The sequence below is a fragment of the Pleurodeles waltl genome, chromosome 1_2 (genome assembly GCF_031143425.1).
Source record: "Pleurodeles waltl isolate 20211129_DDA chromosome 1_2, aPleWal1.hap1.20221129, whole genome shotgun sequence".
NCBI lineage: Eukaryota > Metazoa > Chordata > Amphibia > Caudata > Salamandridae > Pleurodeles > Pleurodeles waltl.
In genome coordinates this window covers 799,529,805-799,554,388 of record NC_090437.1, presented here as the reverse complement: position 1 = coordinate 799,554,388, position 24,584 = coordinate 799,529,805, and the positions used below count along the sequence as shown (strand labels likewise).

The window sequence follows — 24,584 nt, the reverse complement described above, 5'->3', positions numbered from 1 at the left end:
GAGAAGGCACTGTCCAGGTCTCGTGCTTGCTAGGCAATGACCAGAACAACTCTACATGAGAGCCGAGCTCAATTACTGCCCTTAGTGCGAGAGGATCATTAATAGGGAGAGGATCATTAATAGGGTTACTGGGCAACTGCTAGCCTGGAAGGAATAGGATGAATATTGTGCAGACGTATTCAGATATTTATGAGGTTTCTGGGATTAATTCAAAAGAACAGCAGCATGTAGGATTTCATGTTCACCCAGAAGGACAAACGCAAGCTCATGTGGAGCCACCATTTTTGCTTATTGTACACCATGTCTTCCAATGACATCATTCACACTGCATTCAGTTTTTCAGCATTAAAGCACACGTACCCTGACCTGAACACACAGCCTCAACATATAATACTCATACTAGGAGGAAGCAATAACCCACTGTTTTGGATAGCATAACATATTTTTCAAGGACTTTCCAACAGACTACCTCCACACCCCCATATGGTGGTTTAGGTAGAAAGATCAGTGCCATATAACATATGAGTTGCCACCAGCCATCAGTCTTCTCTTAGCATGGTATGATGTGACAGTAGCTACCCTTGACTAGGATCAAGGGTACTCTCTGGCTGCAACTCCTATTTAGCAGAGCCTTGTGGTCTTCTGCTGGGCATTACAAAAACGTGGAGCACTTACATTGGACTCACAGATTGTCAAGTTTACTAGAGAAGGAAGGAGGTTTAGTCGTATTGGGATGGATTGGAGCAGCTTTCCATGGTGTGCAAGGACCTTCTTCCCCAAAGTGGCATTTTCCAACGAGAATTTCCCTACTAGTACCGTTGTCAAGTGCCATCAGTCTAGGATGAAATCCGTTGATGAAGTGCTACATGAAGTTGAGTGGCGTGCAAATTATATAGAGAATGCATATATGTTTTTTGATGCTTTTTTACTAGCCATGTCATTATGGTGTAATAGAGACTTTCCTGTAAAGATGCATTGTACCAAAACTTTTATTTTACCTGACATATTCAAACACACTATGAGCACTACTTAATCAGAATGTTGTTGCAAAATGAAGCAGCCTTAATTTAAAAAATAAAAAAAAGTTATTTTCACCGGCAACCAAGTAGCCATGGAGGTTTTTCAATCTCTAAATAAAAAAAAAATGAAAGAGGTTTGCTGACTCAAAGCTACACTTTTTAATGACCTGTTCCATTACCGCCAACCTTTAAATGACCTCCCAAAGTTGTGTGACTTGAGAGTTAAATATACAACTGCTCACTCGTGAAAGACCTCACAATTTCATCATAAGATATGAAGGGAATATTTTACAAGTTTGTAAGGTCACTCCCTGTCACTGAAATTAGTTTATTGGATAGCTTTAAGCAAAATGAAAAATTGCATCAGCGACTCTGACACACATGCACTCCGCAGTCCCAATGGCCAGGCACTACCGGGCCCACTCGAGGTCTTTGCCGGGTTGCCACCAGTGTGCATAAAACTCCTTCATTGCACCACAGGGTGACCAGATATAGAACTGAGCAGCAACGGAAGGGTGGTGTTTGACGGTACAGATGGGCTGCTGATTGCTGGACACCAATGGGGATGTTGTGCTTGATAAACAAGAGAAAATGGTGAGACATATTAAAAGTTATTTTTTCAAAAGATTCTGCAGTAGTTGAGCTAGGGCATGGGAGTGAAGCAAACAAGCAGCCTGAGAAGATTAATGGCCCCAATGATGGAGATAAGCTATGCGTGGAGTGTGGATGTTGTAAGGGCTGCAGGAAGGGGCCCCAGAAGAAAGACTGCAGATGTGAGGCTCTGCAAGTTTTAGGTGAATGCGCTTGTCCTGTGCTGGTGCCATGCTTTTGCAACATGACTAGTCTCTGGGATCATTGTATACAAAGCCGTATTTATTAAACTCTTACCTTAGTGATGCACTATGTATTTAGCTTTAGGGCAGCGCTCTCCTTGCTTTGGGGCCTTGAAATGGAATAAAGTGCTATCCTCATGATCACTTGTGTCCACCTCCTAACAGCACACTTCTGTGTAATGAAGGCAACGCCCTTCCAATGTGCTCATGGAGGCACCCAGGGAAACAAAAGGGAGGAAGGGGTTAAGGGTGGGTGCATGATGGGAGGGTAACCGACTGAGTGAAATGGAGCCAAATTCCCCTAAAAAAGACAATTATTTTGAAGAAACGATGCAACATAACATGCAGAGCTGCATACTCTGGAAATGGGGAGTATGGTTTGAGTCTCGATGTTGGCTGTCCATGCCTTCCAAAAGTAAAATGCAGGCACATACTGAGTTTTAAAAACTCCGTAAAACAATGGCAAAAGCCTGCTGTTTATTGTTGCCTCTGTGCGATTTCAAAGGGGACAGCAGGGTGATGCTGTCCAGTGCGAGAATGCTCATGACAACAACAAAATAAAAGTAAGAACCAGTGATGGGCGGGGCGGCAGAGTTTTATTTGTCGGGAGGGGAAAGCAGCGATGAGAGCGTTTGGTGTATGATCTCGGTCGTTGAGTGCTTAGCAAATCTGACCAAGATAACAGCCTGATTTACAGCCTTGTTTACAGAAACAGTATTGCAGCAAAGCTAAGCTGAGAGCAAGAATGCTCTACAAATTAAAAGGGAAGCTTTGCCAAACACTAGCAGGAAACCAAGAAAGAAAAAAAAAGCCACCAAAGAACAAATAAACATGACAAAGTGTAATTATACAGTGGTTAGTCCCTGCTAACAAAGAGAAAAAGGAGGGGCAAAGAGGCATGACTGACTACTAGCAAGCAAGGATTTTTAAAATGACACTGAAACAAACAAATTAAAAGGTTTTAAGCCTACAGAAGTATATAAAAGTATGGAAGAGGTTGTACGCTTATGCTTGACCTAAAAAGGAGTACTTTTAAGTTCTTTAGAAGTTTGACACAAATTGTCAGCTGTCTTATTTGCACAGTGAGGTAGTAAATATATCAGAAATTTCGATTATTTTCTTGATAATGCTTTTCTAATCAATAGTCCATTTTAGTTAATTTCTCATTTATTAACTCCTCTGAAATTGACGACACATTTCATCAATAACCAATTCCCTTGCCTTCTTCAGGAACAATACAAGGACCTCATAATTACCGCAAAATTGGTTCTCCTGACTACGGATGTTTTTTTCCATTTGCTCTTTACATCAATCAGTTCCTGATGATGGACACACATTGGTTAACATAAAACCTCTAGTTCATGATGTCTATGTGTGTCCCTTAATGATTGCACAGACATATTATGCAGCAGTTATTCTTAACAATCCAATTAAATCTCTCATCACTCCTTCTTGTCAACATCAAGAGGCTTATTATCAAAAGAGTGATATTGCAGCACTGGAAACAATTAGGAGCTACCACCAGTGATCCTCTACTTGTTATTACAAATGTCCTGCCCAAAGATGGGGACTGGCGATAAGGAGTGGACTTAGACATGTGGTACTCCTCTTCCTAACCACCTCTACGGAGTGCCCTATAAGTGAAAGTCTCAATGCTGGTACAGTCATCTTACACGGGGCCATGCACAATAACCAGGTCTTCCAAACGCAGCCCCTGCTGTGCAAAAATGTGTCTCTAATTCAGAAAACTATTAAAGACAGGCAAATGCCACCAGGACTTAAAAACATATTTTGTCAGACAGGGTATGTACAGTCCATCAGCGCTTCCAAGAAAGACGCACACAAATATTGCCTTCTGCACTAGTGAGGGCCAGAGGTCCCAAATCAGTCACGTTAGGAACACACGGGACTCCATCCTCAGAAAGATTACTTTCTGCAATACAAGTGTATCGGGGCTAACCACTAGAGAGATAAAAACACTGCTATGTTTATCATATAATGGCTCTGCAAGTCCATGAGTATGATGCTGTCAGAACCCTCTGGAAAAAAGCTTAAAGACCCCGTCCTTCCTAGTCCTTTCAACCTTAAGTTTCTCACTACAATCCTTTTTGAAAAGACAAATTCTTTGCAACACTTTCACTAAACATTTGAGAAAATATATATTTTTTGAGCAACAGATTCATTAGCCTTCACTGATTCAACTTTATATCCACCTTCAAAAACAAAGCCTAATCTCCCAAAGAAAAAAAAATACCTTGAGAGTTACATGTCGCTCAGATTGTAAAGATATACTACTAGACTCATGTGTTACATTTTTAAATATTGACCTTAAAAATCCTGTCTGCTTTCCAGTGCATATACATCATAATACAACTTGTGGCCTAATATGGCACTTCTTAAGGTATTGTCAGAAGCAAACTCTGATTTTAAAGTGTTACCATATTATCGGGGAGGGCATCTGAGTGGGGCTGATGACAAAAGATAAGCAAATGACATGACATTCTTCAGAATCCTCAATCCAATTTTAACATCCCATCTGCATTGGTCAACAAATCGAACCTCTATGACGGAAGGCCGGTTAGGCATTTTGTTATGTAAAAAATGTTTTTACAGCATAAAAGAAACTTACTGTAAAAAATTAAGAGACATGGATAAGCATCTCAGAAATTAAATGCCAGAGTGAAAAAACACAATTCGTAGAATCTTGAGCAAAATTCCAAAGAAAGATGAAGTCAATATCTTTGTTTTTGTTGGACTCAAATACAAAGACTTATTTAGCCTGCTATGCTATGCTATGGATGGTATGTAGGTAACAATGAAGAGTGCTTCCTAAATGGCAAATAGTTTGTTTAGGCATGGCATGGACCCTGACACCAGGCACCAATGTCCTGCTGATGGCACTGCTGGTGACTTGGAAAACTTTTAGATTGCAGTCAAAAGTAAATGTGATGCTATCATGAGTCTCAGGCTAGGACCACTGTGCTAAGGGTAAGGCCAAGGCCAGCACTCAGTTATCTATCTGTCCTTTTGTCTCCTACTGCAGAATCAGGTCAGATTCTGAGAGCCTTGAAAGTACTTAGCAATATGGGTGGCAATGGATCACTGTTACTTCTGTGCCTCAAGCCCTTCAAAGAAATACTCAAACCCTTCTTTTTGGGTTTAAGTATGGGCGTTCCCATGTCAACCACAAAATGTTTGCCCTTGGAGGGTGCTTCAGGTTTAGAGTTTGGTTGCATGGTAGGTACAGCTACATTCTCGGTTATGTTTTCTTGTCTTTAAATGCTGTTATAGGTCAATGTGGCTTTAGATGTGTTCCACAATTTTAAAGTTTTGGTAAATGTGGTTACACTGAATGTGTACACTGCAGCTGGCTTGCATGTTCGTACAATTGACTTGTGGTTTATTAGTGGACAGGCAGCCCTTCTCCATTTTTTACTGGTCATTTAGCAAGATTGCAGCAGGTGGACATATAACATTTGTCCTTATATTTATGCCTCAAGGTTTATACACCGTCCTTGAATCAGTTAGGGTAGTCAGTACAGAGGCTAGGTTTGACACAATAAAAGGGCTATAGACATATCACCTCATTCTCACAGCTCTCAAACTGTGGTTAGAGATCAGAAAATTATGTATATGGAAAAAAGTATTGTAATTGCTACAGTGTACAATTGCACAAACACCAGTATGGGGTAGTCGTAGTGTTGTGGACATCCACAATAACTCAAACATAGGAGCTACACCCAAACTCAAGTAACCCATCTCTCAAACAGTGAAACTCTGCCCACAGTACGTCACTGATGGTGTCACTGGAGGATGCAGTTTCTCTCAAGCAGAGGAAGAGCAGCTCAGGCATCCACAGTAAAAAAGCAGTTCATCCCAGAGGCTCCTCGGGCTAATCCTTATAGATTCTAGGCTTCAATGGGAGTGGAGACTCCAAACAACTTCCATGGCTGCCCCGTACACCATGGTAGGACTAGGCAGCAGCACAGTCCTGTCATGAGCTCCTCAATTACAAGGAACAACAGACACGCATGGCAGACAAATGGTAGCTGGTCCGTGGAATCCTTAAGAGTTTATGCCATCTGTGTGCCGCCTAGCAATCTTCCTCTTTCTTTCCACAACTCAGCAACCACAAGTTGTGCAACAATCATAGGTAATATCCATGGAGAGTACTATGTGGCCCTGCACTTTTTCTAATCCTTCCTCTGTGCAAGTGCAGGCAGCTTCCATGAAATCATGCACGAAATGGTCTGTTACTAGATTATGCCCAAATTTGTGGCAGCTGGGGAAAAACTGAACAGCTACTCAGATGCTAGCTACCATCAAATATCTGGTAGGAGAAATGGAGGGAGAGGTGCAATCAACCTTTATGATATTGGCATTTACTTAGTATTTTCCATACCCCTTTCCAGGACTAAAGCACTTTCTAAGTTGGTATTTATATAGAATTTTACATACCCCTTTCTAGGGTTGAAGCACTTTCTCAATTGTCGTGTAAGTAACAATGCATATGTATAATTTCTATAGCACTTCATAGCCCTTTTGGGACAAGGAAGTGCTTGGATTTTTCATGTGTTTCCAGGGCTTCCTTTAGGGGGATGACTGAAAGTGTGGTGGTTGTAAGTTATCATATATGTGGGAAGGAAAGGGTGCCATCCAAATATCCAGACCCACCCATAACTCTAAAATTACCCTTGCCACCCAAATACTTTTGCCCACTCTTGCCAAAAACCCATATCCACCCAAAACCCTAAAAATACCATTGTAGTAATAGTGTAATCTGTGCATACACTGTACTCACATTATTTTCGAATACTCCCCACTGGCTGGTATCCTCTATGGCTGCACTGCACTTGCATTACCTGTGGGTATTCTACACTGGCATTATTTGTAAATGCACCTGGCATTATCTGTTATGCACTGCATTCCCAGTATCTGTGAGTGCTTAATTTCCACTTCACAGGCATAATCCATGGCTGCACGTCAGTGTCACTGACTGAACTGCACTAGTGTACAGAGTACACACCGAGGTCACATTACTCTAACTGCCCTGCCTGCCACCATCTGTAAGACACTTTGAGCGTCCTACTTAAAAGCGCGATATTTTGTTCCTACGTCACAATCCCCACCCCTTCGCAAACTTGATAAACTTGTGCACAGGTGCACTGCATTTCTAATGTTTTCTTAGAAGGCTCAGCTTTCCTCTTGGTTTATGATTCACTGACTGTGTCTGCCTAAACTCTCTATAAAAACCACTCCCCTGTGCCTGCCGCTCACAGCCCCCTGAAATCTCTAGTGTTCAGGTGTCCAACATCCTACTCCCAAGCCTCCACAAATGCCAGTAAACATGAGATACATTCTGTGCTCCATTAAATATTCCTAGATGGGATGCGCTCCTGTTGGTATTAACAAGTGAACAGGGCGGCATCTTGCCAGTGGACACACTATGCACATCAATGGGAGAAGAGAGCAACTACGCATAGTCTTTGTGGCATTCCACTGCGTTGATTCATGAATAATCCAGGACTGCGGTGCTGTGCACCAGTGTTCTTTCAAGCTGTGCACAAAGAGGCGAGCAATGAGGGCATCGAGACGCTAAAGGCACAACAGAAAGGAAAGTGCTCAAGTTCAAGTTATTTACTAGTGCGGGTTGCAACGCTCTCGCTGCCTCTCGGACACCGGGTACCAAAAACTGTCCCTCCAGCCACTTGAACCAGTAAAATCGCCAAACTTTTAACCAACATTCTCAATGAGTTGGAAAACAGACCAATGTAACAGCACTAATGGACATGTTTATTATAGTAAAAATATTAGATTTATTTAGGTTTCTAAAAGTATTTATTACCGAAAGGTTGGCGCAATATCTTGGAGGGATCATTTGCGTCACAGTCAGTGGTCACGTATTGCTCATGGGAGGTTAAAGATTAGAAGGGCTTAAAGAAACAGCGCAAGGTTCTTTGCTGTAGCCTGAAGTTGACAAGTCTTTGAGCATCTGTGTAAATTAATATGTCTTATTGCCAGGCAGTAGGTGCACTGCCATTTCCCTCCAAGTGGCTGAAAGAAACCAGCAATAGGCATGAAAGTGTGAACTTGGATAATGTTATCGTCTCAATTTTTTTTTTTGTTTTTTTTGTTTAACCAAACCCAAGGCTTAACATTTCTCTCAATTACCGGCCATTTATTATATTGATTAGAGAATTATTAACCCTGTAAATTGGCTTATCCTTAAAGCAGTAGAAATCAAGGCACCAACATTTCCCCTTTAAGATACGTACTAGATTGCTTTATGACTAACGTTTGATTGTTTTGCCGACCTGAAATCAGCTTTTTATTGTATATTCCTCGCATTAAGGAACAAATGCCCAGAAGCAGGGAGCAATGAACTACAATGGCATCAAGTAAAATTAATTACCCGTGAATCATGGACGCCACAATGGGGCCACAGACGACTCCTTACCTCACACAGGCCTCGAGCATACTCACTCATGCTCTAAGTGTGGGGCTACAACCGCGACGTGTGGTGACTACGAATCATCACTCCTCTCATGCACAATGCAGTCACTGACGCTGTGCATGAGGGGAAAAAGCAGAGCCATTGGGTCAAAATTACAGAAATATCACCAATGACTGTGGATTTCAAATAAAACCACACAGCCATTGGTCATGTCTTTAATCAACACCACCAACCCCCCCCCCCCCCCCCCCCCCCCCCGGCTTCCTTGAAAGCACCGGCCCAGAGAGTGAAGCGCAAGTGCCTAAACCAATCCAGGCTGTGCTCTCATACTTTCTATTCTTAAAACTGCATAAGAGTAAAGCAAGGTGGCTGAGTCGGGTGAACCGAGTGCTCCTAAGGAGACCAGGAGGGCTGCGCGGAGTTTCCTCTGACTCCCTAATAGAGCACTGGCATGAGTCCTGAAGTGCACATGCCGAGTTGGCCGGAATCAGAGACCTGTCCAGTCCGACATGCGCACTAAACTTCAGTTGATAATTCCAGTCATTCCAATCACTCGGATTGTTCTTCCCTCTCTGCCTTGTTTCACTGCCCCACAGCTCACATCATTCATCATCGGAGCGAACATGAGCAGGACTTAATTTATTAAATTACCATGTACTGGCGCCTCATACTGGCTGGTTGGTGGGTCAGCGCCATAACTTTCTTTTAAAGGAACGGTCGCTGACCCATTCAAAACCATAAAATTAGCTTGGCTACCCAAAAACCCATACCTCCCCTAAAGCCTAAAAATACCCTTTCCACCCAAAACCCATACCCACCATAAAAACACCTTACTACCCAAACACCCATTCCCATCCTAAAAATTCCATTGCCATCCAAAAACCCATACCCACTCTAAACCCTAAAATCACCCTTGCCTTCCGAAAACTCATACCCACCCTTAAGCCACAAAGAAATTTAAAATACATGCCCAGATGTGCAGTCACAAGTACACCTAAAAATTGTTTTGAAACTCTCATTTTTAGTAATGGGAAAGCAATCCCTACTGAGACTGTATACTTCTACATTATACCTGCATATTTTGTGGGTGTTTCCATTTCACTCCCATCCTGAAAAGTGATTTAATCCTGTTCTTTAAAGAATTATATCTAGGGTTGTTTCCATGGTAGAAATGCATCGAGGAAAATGATTAACATCCACAAATAGTACGCTTTTGGATGTTCAGAAACATTCAGGGTATTCCCACCATGAAAACAGCCGCTCCCTGCCTCTAGGAGGTAAAGTATTCACATGAAATTATGTGCGAGTACATTTTTCATGACAGCAAAATTAGTTTTTTTTTAAATAGCAAAAGTGGAAGTGCATGCGAAAAAAGCTTAGGCGTGAATAGCTTGCAAACTGGACCCTGTGTGAATACAGGTTGTGTTCAAATGTTTAAAACTTTTCCGGATTGAACCACTAGATGGCACGGCACGGCAAGGTAAAGCATGTGAACTTACAAACAGTAATACTGAAACAAATATTGACAAAGCTAATACATCTTGCCTTTATTATGCCAGTGGGGAGCTGCTGGCTTTGCCAAAACCTGTTTGTAAAGTGTTGTATAAAAAAAAACTAAAACATGTCAAAATACTGGAGGAAAAAGAAACATGTTAAAAAATAACAGAACTGAACACTCACTTTAACGTTTTGAAACTTTAGAAATGTAATGGTCTATTTTTCAGATACGCTTCACTCCGAAAACTCTGAACATGAGTTACAAAGAATAAGAAAGTATCAGAAAGCAAAGGAATTTTTTTGACAACGCCTATGTTACTCCTCATAGGATTCTGCCATTTTTGGTCATATGCAGTAGCTAGGCGCAGATGTATGGGCCTTTTAGGAGACGTGCCATGACGAGTAGACCTTCTGCCTCAGACGCCAGCTGAGTGAGTGTGGCAAATTACCTTCTCCCGTCGTAATATAAGTCTCTATGTGCCAAAGCCTGTGCTTTCATGCAATATGTTGAATGTAGGAGAAAAAACAATAACCCTTAAAGTCTTCTAGCAAAAATATCCGTTTCTCTGCGTCTACAGCGAATCTGGGAGAAGTGGGGAGCAACACTGAGCAGGGGTGGCTGAAATGTTCAGTTCCCTAAATTTGAGCAGTGGAAGTAAACACGTCAGACAATTGAAAGGATCATTAAGAGGGATAAACAAAAGAAGAGGAAGGCAAACTATCAAATTAGACAGAAGCAGTTGAGATTGACAAAAAAGCCAACGAATAGGCGGACAGAAACCCCCTAAATTCACAATAGGTCCTTCAGGACCAGAACGTTTGTGCCAACTGATACGGTCAATCTAGAAAAGTTTATACTGCCAGCCACATAAAAATTCTTCTCACTAGGGTGTCAACAGGCAAACAATGTAAAACACCCTGCAGAATCTAGAATGTGTTTTTCTTGCCTGAGAGAAGAGCCAGCGATTAAAAACACTGTGTGCAAGAAAACAACTTCTCCCGAGTAGCAAATGACTATGGAGCAGGTATAACGTTATAGTCGCGCACATTGACCATCTGTAAATGCAGAACACATAATCATGTCTCAATGAAATAGACTTTCGCAAAGGCACGCCCAAAGGCATTAACCAGATGGGTTACCACATAACTGATGAGGCGCTCAGGGGCCGTCATGAGTCTCCTCGGCAGAGGAGGGTAAGTTGAAGCTAGAGAGGTTCCACTTGTAGAGCAAGAATCTTAGGAAAAAGAAGAGTTGGAGGAATAAGTGGGGCGAGAAACAGGATCAAATATTGAAGGAGAGGCAGGTGGTGAACAATCTTGGTTAGAGAGCTGGAGTTCCCATTAGCTTCTTTGACACGTTTGCCTCAACACTGTCCTCATCGCTTTATATGGAAATGACAAGATGGCACCATTGCAGAACTCGAAAGAAAGAGGCATTAAGAGTAATGGTGTAACCATTTTGCATAATGATAATTGAATTCTTTAAGTCGGTGATCAGGTACGGTATTGAATCATATGTGTTGGGATCATCCTTGAGTGTGCTTCAAACTTAAGACATACTCAACGACTTCTTGGAACAGGCTTGAAGACTGAGCTCAACATCACGTATCAGCATAGTGATTCATCGTGTATTTCTAGATGGTAAATATAGATTGTTCTCTAGGGATGGTTGGGAGTCAGCTCCTTCAAAAACATAAGAAACTCGAAGTAAGATTTTGCGTCTTATGTACTGGACAGTGAAGAAGTCACATGCAATCGAGACAAATAGCTCAGCCCACAGCAGGAGGGGGTGTGGCCAGATGGCGACTATTCTGCATATTATCTAGGACTGTGTTCACGGCCTAGACATCAGAAATTCCAGAATATCTCCATAGTCTCCTTCTGCCTGAAAAAACACTGCTGGAGGGGACGAAGAGGAATACCAAACTGCTTAATTTGTTGATATGATCTATTAAACAGTCCCTTCAGGCCAGATGAAGGAGCTCAACCCCCCTCCAGTGCCAGACACCTATATGCAGGACTGGTACTCCATATGTGTTATATGCTAGAACTGAAAAAGATTACTTTTACTATATGCTGCTTATACCACCTTCCAGAAGATTATAGAGCGCTGATGAGCCCTAGGTCAACACGGGCCTTGCAAATACTACAAAACTAAAACTACTGCGAGAACAGTGTTCTTCATGTGAGAGACTAATGACACTATTCTAGAAAAATTGGGATCCTCTCATCAAGGTTGGAGGGTGGAGTAGCACGGAGAGTTGGTTTATCATGCAGGCAAAATGTTTATAAAACCCTCAATACAAATGTTATTGAAACATAAAAAGGATTCTTAAGACATCCACTAAGAGAAACATAATGGCTAATCTTGTTTACCTCAACAGCCTGGCTGTAAACTCCTATGATAAAAACCTACCTGTCCGCATGGCTAACTTATGATTTCTTTGCTAGCTCTCACCTATGTTACTCAGAACCAGGTTTCTATCTCAGTTCAACAGTGCTTCACAAACTTCAGTCCACAAGACTTCAGTACATTACATACAGAGAAACAAGAGGACTCGGAAATAATATGTATGGCATGCTTAATTACGTCACTGGACATCAAGTTGCTACGGATTTGCAGCTCACAAAGTAAAGCACAGAATTTGGTGATGGACTGCAACATGTTGCGTGATATTCAAAATAGCTGAATATATACTTTGTGATGACCTAACTACTACAGAACGTAAAAGATAAGGTTCTTACATAATAGTGTCATATTTATTTCCAATGGTGCACAAGTATCAACCATAATTTACCTCTCTATTCCCTCATTATACTTAGTTACTTAACTCCTACCACAATATGATCAGGAGAAGCAGCTGTAACTTAAAATACAAATCTATGTTCTATATGAGCTTACCAAAATAGATTAAACTATTCTAGCCACAATATACAAAAACTACTACGTTATACAGTAAGTACTACTAGGCCATGTTTACAGTTTCACCGAATAAAAAAGGAAAATGCTGGATTAACTATTTCCTACACCATATCTGCCTTGCCAGGACACATCTGCGACTGACAGACGAGGTGTTCAAAGCAGCACTGATTGCATGACAAATCCACTTCAAATGTATATACTATACGCATGAATATAGCATACATCAATTGTGTCCAATGATTTGACTATTACTCTTTTTGTATGTGGTGCACAAAGACTAAATAAAATTAAAACAGTATTAGAAGATTAATCATACACTCTGTGGAATTTTAACAAAAGATATCCGTGGACTTGCGATCTCGATCGAGCCCCTTGCTTTACTGTTAAGTGGGGAATTGGGGCGCTGAGGGATCCAGCTGGGTGATGTCACACACATTGTATCCCTGTATGCAGATGATGCGTTAGTTTAAGATCGATCCCTGGCCGAGTCCGTTCCGCTCCTAATACAATAGCTGTGAGCTTTTGGTGAGGTCTCTGGTCTAAAAGTAAATATTTGCAAATCTCTCATATTCCCACTGGTGGTGGCGGTGGTGGTGCTGTTGGGGGGGAAGGGGTTAACTGGGAAACATCTTGATCAGCTGCCTGACGTGGGGCTCCACTCGGAGACAGGAGGTTTCAGATATCTGGGAATATGGGTTACACACACTGAAGTAGAACACAGGCTCAGAAATGTGAACAGGGTTGTACAAGGCCTCAAGAACTCAACTGTGTTCTGAAACAGGCTTCCTCTGTCTGTCATGGGCAGAGTGGACACTGCAGAGATGGTTTTCCGCCCGGGCTGACTCTATATCTCATCCAAAACTCACTTTTCCCGCTTGAACCAAGGTTTTTCAAGAGGTTAGACAGCCTGTTGATTTCCCTCACCAAACTCAATAGGGTGGCACTGGCAGTCCTTAAGAGAGATAAGGAGGATGGGGGTGCTAGCAGTCCCAGATATACAGCGTTATTATTATGCAGCTCAATTACCACATGCCGTCTGTTGGCTGGCAGAGCCAGATAATTGGGAAAAGAGGCTACACTGGGGACACGAGGCAGGGGAGGAGACACCCTGGCATGGCTATTGATGCGAAGGAGTCGATCAGAATACCCTGTGCCGCATACAGCAAAAGCCACAGCCCCAACCTGGGAAAAGGTGGTCCAAAGGGTTCTCCATATACAGATATGGGACCTTGCACACTTTCGTGCTATAGGCACAGGCGTCCATGGAACTTTGAAGGGCGGCGGTTTGCCAGGTGGTGGGAGACCTGTATCTCGATGAAGCTTTTACCACCTTCTAGGATGCCAAGGACTCCTTTGGTGTGGGCCCCGGTCACTTCCTACATTATGCTAAACTAGGTAGTGTGACTAGGGAGTTATGGACAGAGTTCCCCACGGTGCCACTCCCCTCAGAGGTACTGGATGGACTCATTATCTGACATTTGATCATGTGTTTTTTAATTTTTTTATAGGGCCCTTAGGGGAGACATGTATAAGTTTCCATTGGTGGCCCGTAGGGCCTGGGATGAGGACTTGGGGGAACCCATTGCTGAAGCTGATCAGACTTGTGCATCTGCCCTATTACACACAGCGTTATGCAACAACAGGTTCAAAATGCTGCATATCCATTTCATAAACCGCACCTATATTACACCTTATAAGTTAAACAGGATAGATACTGCCAGAGGTGCAAAGTGTGCACGCTGTGGGGTGATAGATGTCACCTTCCTACATCTTGCTTAAGAATGTGTAGGAGTCCAGTCCTTCTAGAGACAAGAGGTACCGCATATTGAGGAAGCCACCAGACTGGTGAGTCCCTTGACACCTCTTACTTCTTTACTGGGTGCCATGAACAGACCCGAAGGCCAGAAAATCCCATATAAGCCTGCCTAACTAGCTCATCTCTGGGCGAAAAGCCATTTGGGCATCCAATGGCTGGGAACAGGAGCCCCTCTGGTAAACCGGTGGCTGGAAGACCTGTTGGATTGGAGAGTAGCAGAAAAGCGGCAAGTAAGATTGGCCCGATTTGATAAAAGGGTGGCAAAGGAGATTGGGCTCTGGGCACAGTTGATTGCAAATTTTACCAAGGCTGAGGATTGCAGCTCCAAGGGTGGCTCTCACAAAGAGGACTGACTAACTTAGGTGATGATAATACAGCTAAATATGTGATGACCAAGTGAGGTAATGAGCTGCTTCTTCTTTGATGTACTGCTCATGGTTTTGGTTACTTCAATGACCTGCTCCTACTTATGTTACAATACTTGACATTATGAGCATAACCATGTCTGAAGCTGTCGATCATGTGTACCTCTGGGAGAAAAGTTTGCCATTGTTAACTTGCACTGTATGTTTATATTGTACGGTTTGACTGAAATCAATAAAACACAGTTTAGAAAAAATAATTAAAAAAAAAAAATAAGATATCCAGCTACAATAAGCCAAAGCCCCAACTTACCACTTGACGCATCACCATCTAACAAGTTGTCATCTTCAGAAGTATGAAAGTCCATAATAATTCCAGCTCCATCAAGAAGTTCTTCATCGCTACTTGCACTGGTGATACTGTTATAACTGTTTCGATAGTAGGTTCTATGGAACAGCTGCTCAGACTCCATTTAGCTACTTAGCTTACCTTTATACAAAAAGATGAAAAACGGAAAAATGCACTTTACGGTTTTCTCGATGAACCACTGATGTATTCTGTTTCTGAAACACACATCTGTCATAATTAAAAGGCCCACATTATTTAACAAGGTTTCCAATAAGTCGGCAAATTTATCTTAACAAGTGGACATAATATTCAGATTTGGAACCAGCGAGTATGTAACAATCAATTTAATTTCAATTAAAGTGAGTATTAGTTGGGAAACATTTAAGTACAATCAATGTATTGTTAGAACAGTAGTCACAGTTATCAACCGTTTTTTGTCTACATAATACATTGACACTGGCAAACATATATAAAATAAGGGACACACAAGGGAAAATTGAAGACGGACTATTATCTTTTCATGCCTGCACAGCTCCAAGAAAATCATACTTTTACTTCCGATCTTTGAAAAGTACGCCTAGACTAGGGGACATAACAGGAACGCCTTGATTTTGTTGTCAGTTCAGGATTTTTTTTTACAGACATTTCTTCTGCAGAAACAGCTACACCTCAATTACATTACTTTCCCTTCAAATTAAATCTCTGCACTGGAAAATCATTGCTACCAATATTGGAAGCATTATGCATTTAACCCTTATCTGCTGGACCTTTTCTCTGGGCCTTTTCTCTCCCCAGTGCTGAGAACTGTTTTGGCTATTGGGGTAGTGTGATCTTAAGCCTCCATAACTTTTTGTCCAAATAAGGTATCCAAGCCAAATTTGGGTCCTTTTTTCGAAGATACCCAGGATTTGTGGATTTTCATGGAGAGGACTGGGAAAATAGCCAAAATACAGCTAAATTCAGATTTTTTGGGGAAAAATAGGAAAAGAGTGCTCTGGGTAAAATGTCTGCTTTTTCATAAAAATGGCATCAACAAACAGTTTGCTGTGCGAAAGTCACCATCTTCCCAGCTTTCATGAACATGCAGAGCTGAATCAAAAAAACAATTTCTTTTTTAACACAGTCTTGGCAATTGTCAATGAGGTAACCCATTTTGCCTATGTTTGTGCTTTTAACCTACTTCCAGGTTTGTGGTGGAAACCAGTGTGAAACCCACGGGTGACCCAGAAAAGCTATTCATTTCTGAAAAGAAGACAAAATCCCTTATTTAGCAAGGGTTCATATGTGTAAATCCTTCTAGGTTTTCCAAAATAACTAACTTTTTAAATAAATACTGAAAACAAATAGGAAAATAACAGCCATTTGTGACAATATTTTCATCTGTAATTTTTTGTCGTGATGGCCGAATCGTACCATTACGTTCACTAGACCTTTTTGGTTGTGGGGATCTACAGGGTTTGTAGAGACTCCAAGAACCCCAGGTACAATAAGAGCCAACAACTGAGCTACACTATACAGTGGATTTTCATTGTGTACGGAGTAGACCAATTCATATGGTGAAATATGTACAGTGAAACACTGATATCAAGGCAACCTATGTATTTGGGCACAAGATATGGAGTTTAGGAGCAGTTATTTGTACATCTCTGAATTTGTGGGTACCCATCTGAACATATAATTTACAGGGTATTTTTCAAATGGTCTTCTTTCGTACACACTGGCTTACATCTGGAAGACACAAATGCAGCGAAATCCAATTGATAATAACAAATGTCCTACAATTCTATGCTTCCATATGTCTTCTGATAGAAATGGTATCTCACTTGTGCAGATAGGCCTACTACCTGTGACAGGAAACACCCAAACAGCAACATGAATACATCACATTGTTCCACTCAAAACTGACCAGTTTTTTTGCAAAGTAGGTAGCTGTGGATTTTGGAACCTAGCTCAGTCGGCACCTATGGAAACCTAGCAAACCTGTACATTTTTTAAAACTAGACATCTAAGGGTGATTTGCGTGGATTTTACCAGGTTGCAGTACCCAGAATCCCTTGCAAACCCCAAACTTTGACTTAAAAAAAAAAAACTAAAAAAAACCATTTTCCTCACATTTCTGTGTTGGAAAGTTCAGGAATCTGCGGGGAGCCAAACTTCCTTTCACTCAGCACTCTCTTAAGTTTTCCAACAAAAATGGTACATAACATGTGAGTGTAGGCCTAGTGCCCACAACAGGAAACACCCGAAAACGCAAATGGATACATCAAATTTTTCTCCACCAAAAGCAGACCTGTTTTTTGCAAAGTGGGTAGTTGTGGATTTTGGGCCCTAACTCAGGCAGCACTTTCAGAAACCTAGCAAACCTGCACATTTCTGAAAACTAGATAACTAGTGAAGTCCAGGGTGCTGTCACATGAGGGTTTTTACCCACAATGCCATGCAACCTCAAACTGTGCCTGAAATCACACATTTTCTGAACATTTCCGTGATGGAAACTTGCGGAATCCACAGGAATTCAGAGGACTCCTATTGACCTCTCTTCAGTTGATTACGAATTCTTGTATCTACCCCAATTATATTACTTATTGATGATCTTATTTGTCTTCTTTAATATTATATCCGCACACTTTGTGTTAGTTATATATGACAAAAAAAGGCTCCCCTTTGTTGGACTACTAACAAAATAAAATATTTGGTAATATAGATAATAATAATGAAGCATGGTACGCCCTGTATCCAACTATCCCAGACTGGTTCATACAATCATTGCAGATCTCCAAAGATAGTGCACACTTTATATATCATAGTTTATGTTACTTTATGTTTTTCAAGTGCTGCGATTGAAAGTCCTGGACAGAGACTTACAGTTGCTCCAGAAAGCTATAGATACTTTCATTTGGTCAAACCTACCAATATGCATGACAGGGAGGGTACTGAAAGCTCCTAGGACATCTGGGGTCTAGGAAACTCAGATACCAAGAAATATTACCAGGCAGTAAATCTTAAAATTTTCTTTAAATGATCCTTGCAAGAAACAGAGAGCCACTGAGTCCACATGGACACTGCGGTGATGGCTGTTCCCCTTGGCAGTTCCTTTGTTGCCTAAAGCAGCACAGCCCCTGGTCTGCTATATTTCAGAAATACTTTGGTCCACTTTGGAAATATGGGGTTCAGTCATGCGGGTTACTGACTTATAGTCATTTCCTTTATTCTTTACTCTACTTTTGGACAATCTAGACTTCTCATATGAGCTTATCCCATTCGATTTCACGGCTTGGGAAAAGGGAAGCTGTTGAATGCTGCAGGATCTGTTCAAGGGAGATGACAGCAAATCATTTCAACAAAGCAAACAGGACTTTAACTTAAAAATAACAGTGTTTGCATTATTTTCAACTCAAACATTGCAGGGGCTACTAGGCCACCTATTCCATCGGAATTATTATTATTTTTATTTTTAACGTCCACTTCCACAAGAGGTATTATCACTGGAATTGATGCGTCAATGAGAAATGCAGGTCCCAACCTTACCTGGCCATACATGAGGCAATGGCAGTGGCCTTGGGAGATAATGTAATACTAGCACTGTGGCAGACACAATGGTCTGATATTCCCCGTGTACAGAGAAGTGTTCAGACAGGGAGTCAATGTACAAACAAATGACACACTGGCACCTTACCCCATAACAATTAAAAAAACATGTATAATAACACTGAAGGTATGTGTTGGAGGGTTTGGAATTCATATTTGGTGGTCCTGACCCAGGCTGCACATCTTCTGGAAGAAAGTACTCAGTCGTATAAGGAGGGTGGTAAGGTACCCAATACAATCAAACCAAGCAACGATGATACTGGGCCTTCGGCCTATAGAAGAGTTGAATCTTTCCTTTACTGACTGGTGGCTGATATCTAAAATACTACTGGCAGTGGAGCAACTGTGTGCACAAGGGATGAAGTCTGCAATGATTCCAACTATATAACAATGAGCAGGGAAATTGTGTGTCTTTGTTAGCCATGAAAAAACTGACTTGGAAGATAAATGAGAGAGGGGATAAACTGAGAAACAGTGGCACTCATTAATGGACTATGGGCCGGATTTAAAACTCGGCAGACGGGTTACTCAGTCACAACGGTGAGGGATATCCTGTCCTCTGAAATCTAAATTTGATAGGATTTAATGGGATTTAGAATTCAGTTCTAAATCAGGCCCTATGTATTGAATAAGGGAATAATGCCTGCATGCCCAAAGACAATGAGATTACTGTATCTGGCAATTCCCTTATCCAACTAAACAGGTTTCTAGTGCTTGACCTTCAAAAAGGCATAAGATGATGGTTTCAGGAGGACACTAAGTGATGGCTCGTGATTAGACAATATTACTGTGCTTTGTGTGCATTCCACTTAGGGGAGCAGGGAGTAACAGGGGTGCAGGAGGGTTTTGGAGTGTAGGGAATTTAGGAATGTTTCACCAAATGTTATAGGACACATTTTTTCCTGATCTGTAATTAACAAAGTCTCCTACAAAATATGCCAGGGCAATTAAGTACATGCGACTAACTGACCTAAAATACTCTTACAATCTAGCAGGTTAGTAAGCAGTTTTATTTCTAATGGACTGAAGGTCAGGAAGGGATTCTGTCCTTTTGAGACAAGAGTCAAGGGCATGCCATAACTGTAGATACCAGAAGAACTAGTACATATGCATATCAAATTCAGTCTGCAGTACTGTGAACGACCCTTGGTAACCCATACACACTCCATCAGCTAATCTGGAAATACCAATATAATGCCACCCTGTGAAGTCATTTAAATCAGAAACCTGACTGAGCTAGGACACTATTCCTCATCATCGTACCCTCCCACCCCTGCCTACTCTACTTGCCCCATGCCAGGCACAAAACAATGTCTTTGTCTCCAGAGGTGAACATCCAGAACCTGCCCATCATTCAAAGAATATAATGAGTTAGTGCTCTTGAAGGCCTAGCGCTCAATCTGAATCGCTGGTTCCAATTAGTCAATCATTGAGGCCAATGATGTTTGCCACCCACTCATACACCTGTTTGTTAGCTAAGCAAAGATCTCTCACCCCCATCAAAAGCATTTCGTTATAACCAATAATGCCACCTTTCTCACCCTAAGAGAGGAACACATTTTTTGAGGGGATGAAAAAACTGCGTATTTAGGATGTATGAATTGTTCTGGAGTGTGAATAAAATCCAGCAAAGGGCAACCATTGGTAAGAGCAGAAGCAGACCATTTCAGCATCAATGCTGGGGCACCAGTGCAGAATCACTGAGGGATTTACCTGCGTAAAGATCAGAGTGTGCCAGATCCTGCCCACGTGTTCTACGTGGGTCCTTCAGTATCAGTGTACTGGGACACTCCGTCACTGATGGAAAAGTGGTTCTCTAACAAAGGTGCTGGTAGGGAGTCACTCTGTCCCAAAACCCTCTTAGCGAACCTCCATGTTCTCCAGTCAGCCCCTTTCCACACTCGAGGCATCCAGCAGTGGACAGAGGGGGATGAGCTGCTAACTACCCATGCATTGAGGACTGGGAGAGTACTGAAGAGGTTTTACTCTGTGACAGTGGGAATACAGCTGAATTCTACCAAAAAGCATCTGCCATGCTACTCATCCGAGGCCCTTCTCCATCCCACTTCCATGTTGAAGTAATCTTAGAATTCAAATGTCTAGAGATGCCCATCCATCAACAGCATTTTACCAACCTATGTTTTCTTTCTGTTAAATAACCATTAATACTCAGACACCTACTTTTGCAAAAGTAAACAGTAATTTCTGTAGCAAAGATCACAGTGTGCTCTGCAAACAGCAGTGGAATTCTCATATCAGCTACACTTTTAGTATCTGAAACCACTTGCCTAACACATTCTACCGGGTCATTTATATATATGAATAGAAGAGAGGCAAAGACGCAGCCCTAAATCCCACTGCTGAGTGGAAAATTGTAGGATGCTGGTCTGGTGTGTGGTGGGTATCTAAGGTACTTACACCTTATACTACGTCCAGGTATCCCCTCTTAGTGAAGTGTAGGCAGTGTCTAGAAGCCAGGCTCTATAGAGGTAGCTGTGGATGAGCAGCCAAGGCTTATCTAGGAGACATGCAAAGCTAACGCAATACCACTGTAGTCACACAGCACTTACACATATGAAAGAAACCACACAGTGTTACAAAAATAAAGGTACTTTATTTTAGTGATACAATACCAAAATTACTAAAAAGGCAATACTCCCTTAGGAGGTAAGTAAACACACTAAATATGCACACTAGTAATCAGAATTAGGCATAGAAAAGGTTAGATAACAGTGCAAATAGCAATAACCAATAGTGACCCTAGGGGAGCCCAAACCATATACTAAAAAAATGGGATGCAAACACAGGACCCCTACCTAAGTAAGTGGAATGTGTATAAGGGAGCTGGGATTACTAGAAAACCGCCAAGGTAAGTAAAACAGTACCCACCAGCGACCAGGAAAGCAGGAGTAAATCACTGGAATTTCCCCAAACCAACCAAAAGAAAGGAAAAGAAGACACCCAGAAAAGACTGCATGAACCAGCGGTGGATTCCTGGAGACGAAGACCTGTGGAGAGAGGGGACCAAGTACAAGAGTCACAGTGGAGTCCAGGAAGAGTAGGAGCTACTACCCATCCAGCTGTACTTGCATCAGCACTGCAGCCCTGGAGCCGAAGAATTCTTGAGGGATGCAGAAGATGTCCCACGCTGGAGTTTAGACTGCAGATGGGTGTCGGTGCAGGAATTCCACTAACAAGCCTTGGCAAAGGCAAACTGGGCAGTCAGAGGGGTGGGGGAACCCTCAGCAACACAGAGGACCCAAAGGAGCGAAGGCAGCACCCACAAGAGTCCCACAGGACAGGGACACAGAAGTTGCAGAAGGAGCCCAGGCAGCACTACAGAAAGGGATCCCACGCGCACGAGAACCATACAGAGGGCTGTGCATCACAGGAAGGAGTGCTGGGGACTGGAGCTACACAGCGCCTGAAGATCCCTTGGAGGAGATGCAAACAAACCTTGGCAGCTGCAAGAGACGTGGTGCATGGGGCTACTGTCCTGCGTGGGAAGGCGAGGGCTTACCGCCACCAAAGTTGGACAGCTGGCAGAGAGCACCAAGAGGACTACTCAGGACCACCACCCGTAATGTAGGATCCACACGGCTAAGGATGAGAGGAGATCCATGCAGCAGGTCGTCGTTGCAGCAGGTGCCTGCGGATGCAGGGAAGTGACTCCTTCACTCCAAGGGAGATTCCTTCTTCTTCTTGTGCAGGCTGAAGAGTTGCTGTCTTCTGGGGATTCACGGCCGGGGAAATGTTGCAAAGCTGTCAGAAGCCATGGAAACAAAGTTGCAGAAGAGTCTTCTTTTTGGATTGAAGCGTTGTCGGTTCCTGGAGGGTCCAGTCGCAGTTCCAGTGGCCAGAAGTCAAAGTGGAGGTTGCAGAGGAGTCCTGCTGGAATCTTGCATGCCGAATCTGAGGACCCACCCAAGAGAGAGGCCCTAAATAGCCCTGAAAGAGGGACTGGTCACCTAGCCAGGTAAGCACCTATCAGGAGGCGGCTCTGACGTCAGCTGCCTGGCCTGGCCACTCAGATGCTCACAGAGTATCCTACCAACCTTGGAAACAAGATGGCAGAACCCAGGGACCCTCTGGAGGAGCTCTGAGCACCACCCCTGGGGTAGTGATAGACGGGGGAATGGTCACTTACCTTTCCACTGTCCAGTTTTGCGCCAGAGCAGAGACTGGGGATTCCTGAACTGGTGTGGACTAGTTTATGCACAGAGGGCACCAAATGTGCCCTTCAAAGCATGCCAGTGGCTTGGGGAGGCTACCCCTCCCACGCCAGTCACACCTATTTCCAAAGGGAGAGGGTGTTACCTCACTCTCCCAAAGGAAATCCTTTGTTCTGCCTTCCTGGGCTTGATCAGATCAAGCAGCAGGAGGGCGGACACCTGTCTGAGGGGTGGCAGCAGCTTAAACCCTATAAGACTGGTGGTAACAATGCTGGGGGTCCTCTAAGGAGCCCATAGAGAGCCTGGAATCATAATTCCAATACTTGCAATAGTATTGAGGTATGATTCCAACATGTTCGATACCAAACATGCCCAGGTTCGGAGTTACCATTATGTAGCTGGACACAGGCAGTGGCCGATGTCCAGTACAAACTTAAAATAGCGTCCCTGCACTCACAAAATCAAGTAAAATGGGCCTGGAGTTTGTGGGGGCACCTCTGCTAGTGCAGGGGTGCCCTCATACACAGGTACCTGCACTCTGGCCTGAGAGGGCCTACCATAGGGTTGACTTATAGTGACCTGGTGTAGTGACCTGTAGTGAAAATGGGTGCATGCACCCAATTCACACAGGCTGCAATGGCAGGCCTGCAGAACCCTTTGCATGGGCTCCCTATTGGTGACAGAATGACTTCTGCAGCCCATAGGGATCCCCTGGAACCCCAGTGCCCTGGGTACCTAGGTACCATATACTAGGGACTTACATCAGGGGACCAGTATGCCAACTGTGGGAAGAAAAAGGTACTGTTATCAAGTTAGAAGGGAGGGAGCATAATCACTGGGGTACTGGTTAGCAGGATCCCAGTGAACACAGTCAAACACACTGACAACAGGCAGAAAATGGGGGTAACCGTGCCAAGAGGGCACTTTCCTACAAATATCATTTGTGAAGTGTGTATTAGTGCATTTTCTTTCCCTAGCCTGTTATTTTGAAGGATCATTGTGCAATACAGCAACTTAAGACTTCACACATATCCCAGTGTATACTTTCCATTATTTGGCTCTATTAACAAAGTCAACATTTTACTTAAATCTATATACACTACATAGACGTTCTCCTCTTGGGGTCCATTTGTGAAGCTATCAAGAAAAGCTTAATGTACTGAATTATTTCAAACCCAGACTGACTAGTATTACCGATGTTTCCCCATTTCACTAATTCAACGAAACAGCCATGAAATATTTGCTAAAAAAAGTTTACCATGGCTATCAAAACATTTGGGTGATAAAAGGTTAGGTCTTCACAATCACTCATTTTAAACAGCAATAGCATTCTTCCATTTTTCTGATATCTGAAATCACTGGTGTTTCGATCAAAATACTTTTAGTAAGAAAGGGGTGCCAAGTATAATATCATATTTGGTAGCTTTTCCTGATTCTTGTGCCTTTGTCACCTTCACCATTGCCTTGTACGGCTCCCGATGTATTGCCTGTGCCGTGTGTATCTTTAGTCACGCAAGTCAAATAATAGCCACGCCAAACAGTGTCCTTTTACAGTTTTATTTAGCCTGAAC

The 24,584-nt window shown here is 42.6% G+C and overlaps 1 protein-coding gene across 5 annotated transcripts in view; it reads right to left on the bottom strand.

Moving 5' to 3' along the window:
• CLCN3 (chloride voltage-gated channel 3) overlaps positions 1-24,584 on the bottom strand; it is a 517,267-nt gene that overhangs the window by 415,739 nt on the left and 76,944 nt on the right. For 3 of the 5 annotated variants that reach the window (XR_011205536.1, XM_069244222.1, XM_069244205.1), the window contains exon 2: positions 15,218-15,394. The exons of the other annotated variants lie outside the window; for them this stretch is intronic. Coding sequence is in view for 2 of the 3 variants with exons in the window: in XM_069244222.1 (XP_069100323.1) it covers positions 15,218-15,377 (160 nt within the window). In the remaining variant the exon portion in view is untranslated. The remainder of the gene's footprint in view (positions 1-15,217; positions 15,395-24,584) is intronic. 5 annotated transcript variants of the gene reach the window in all.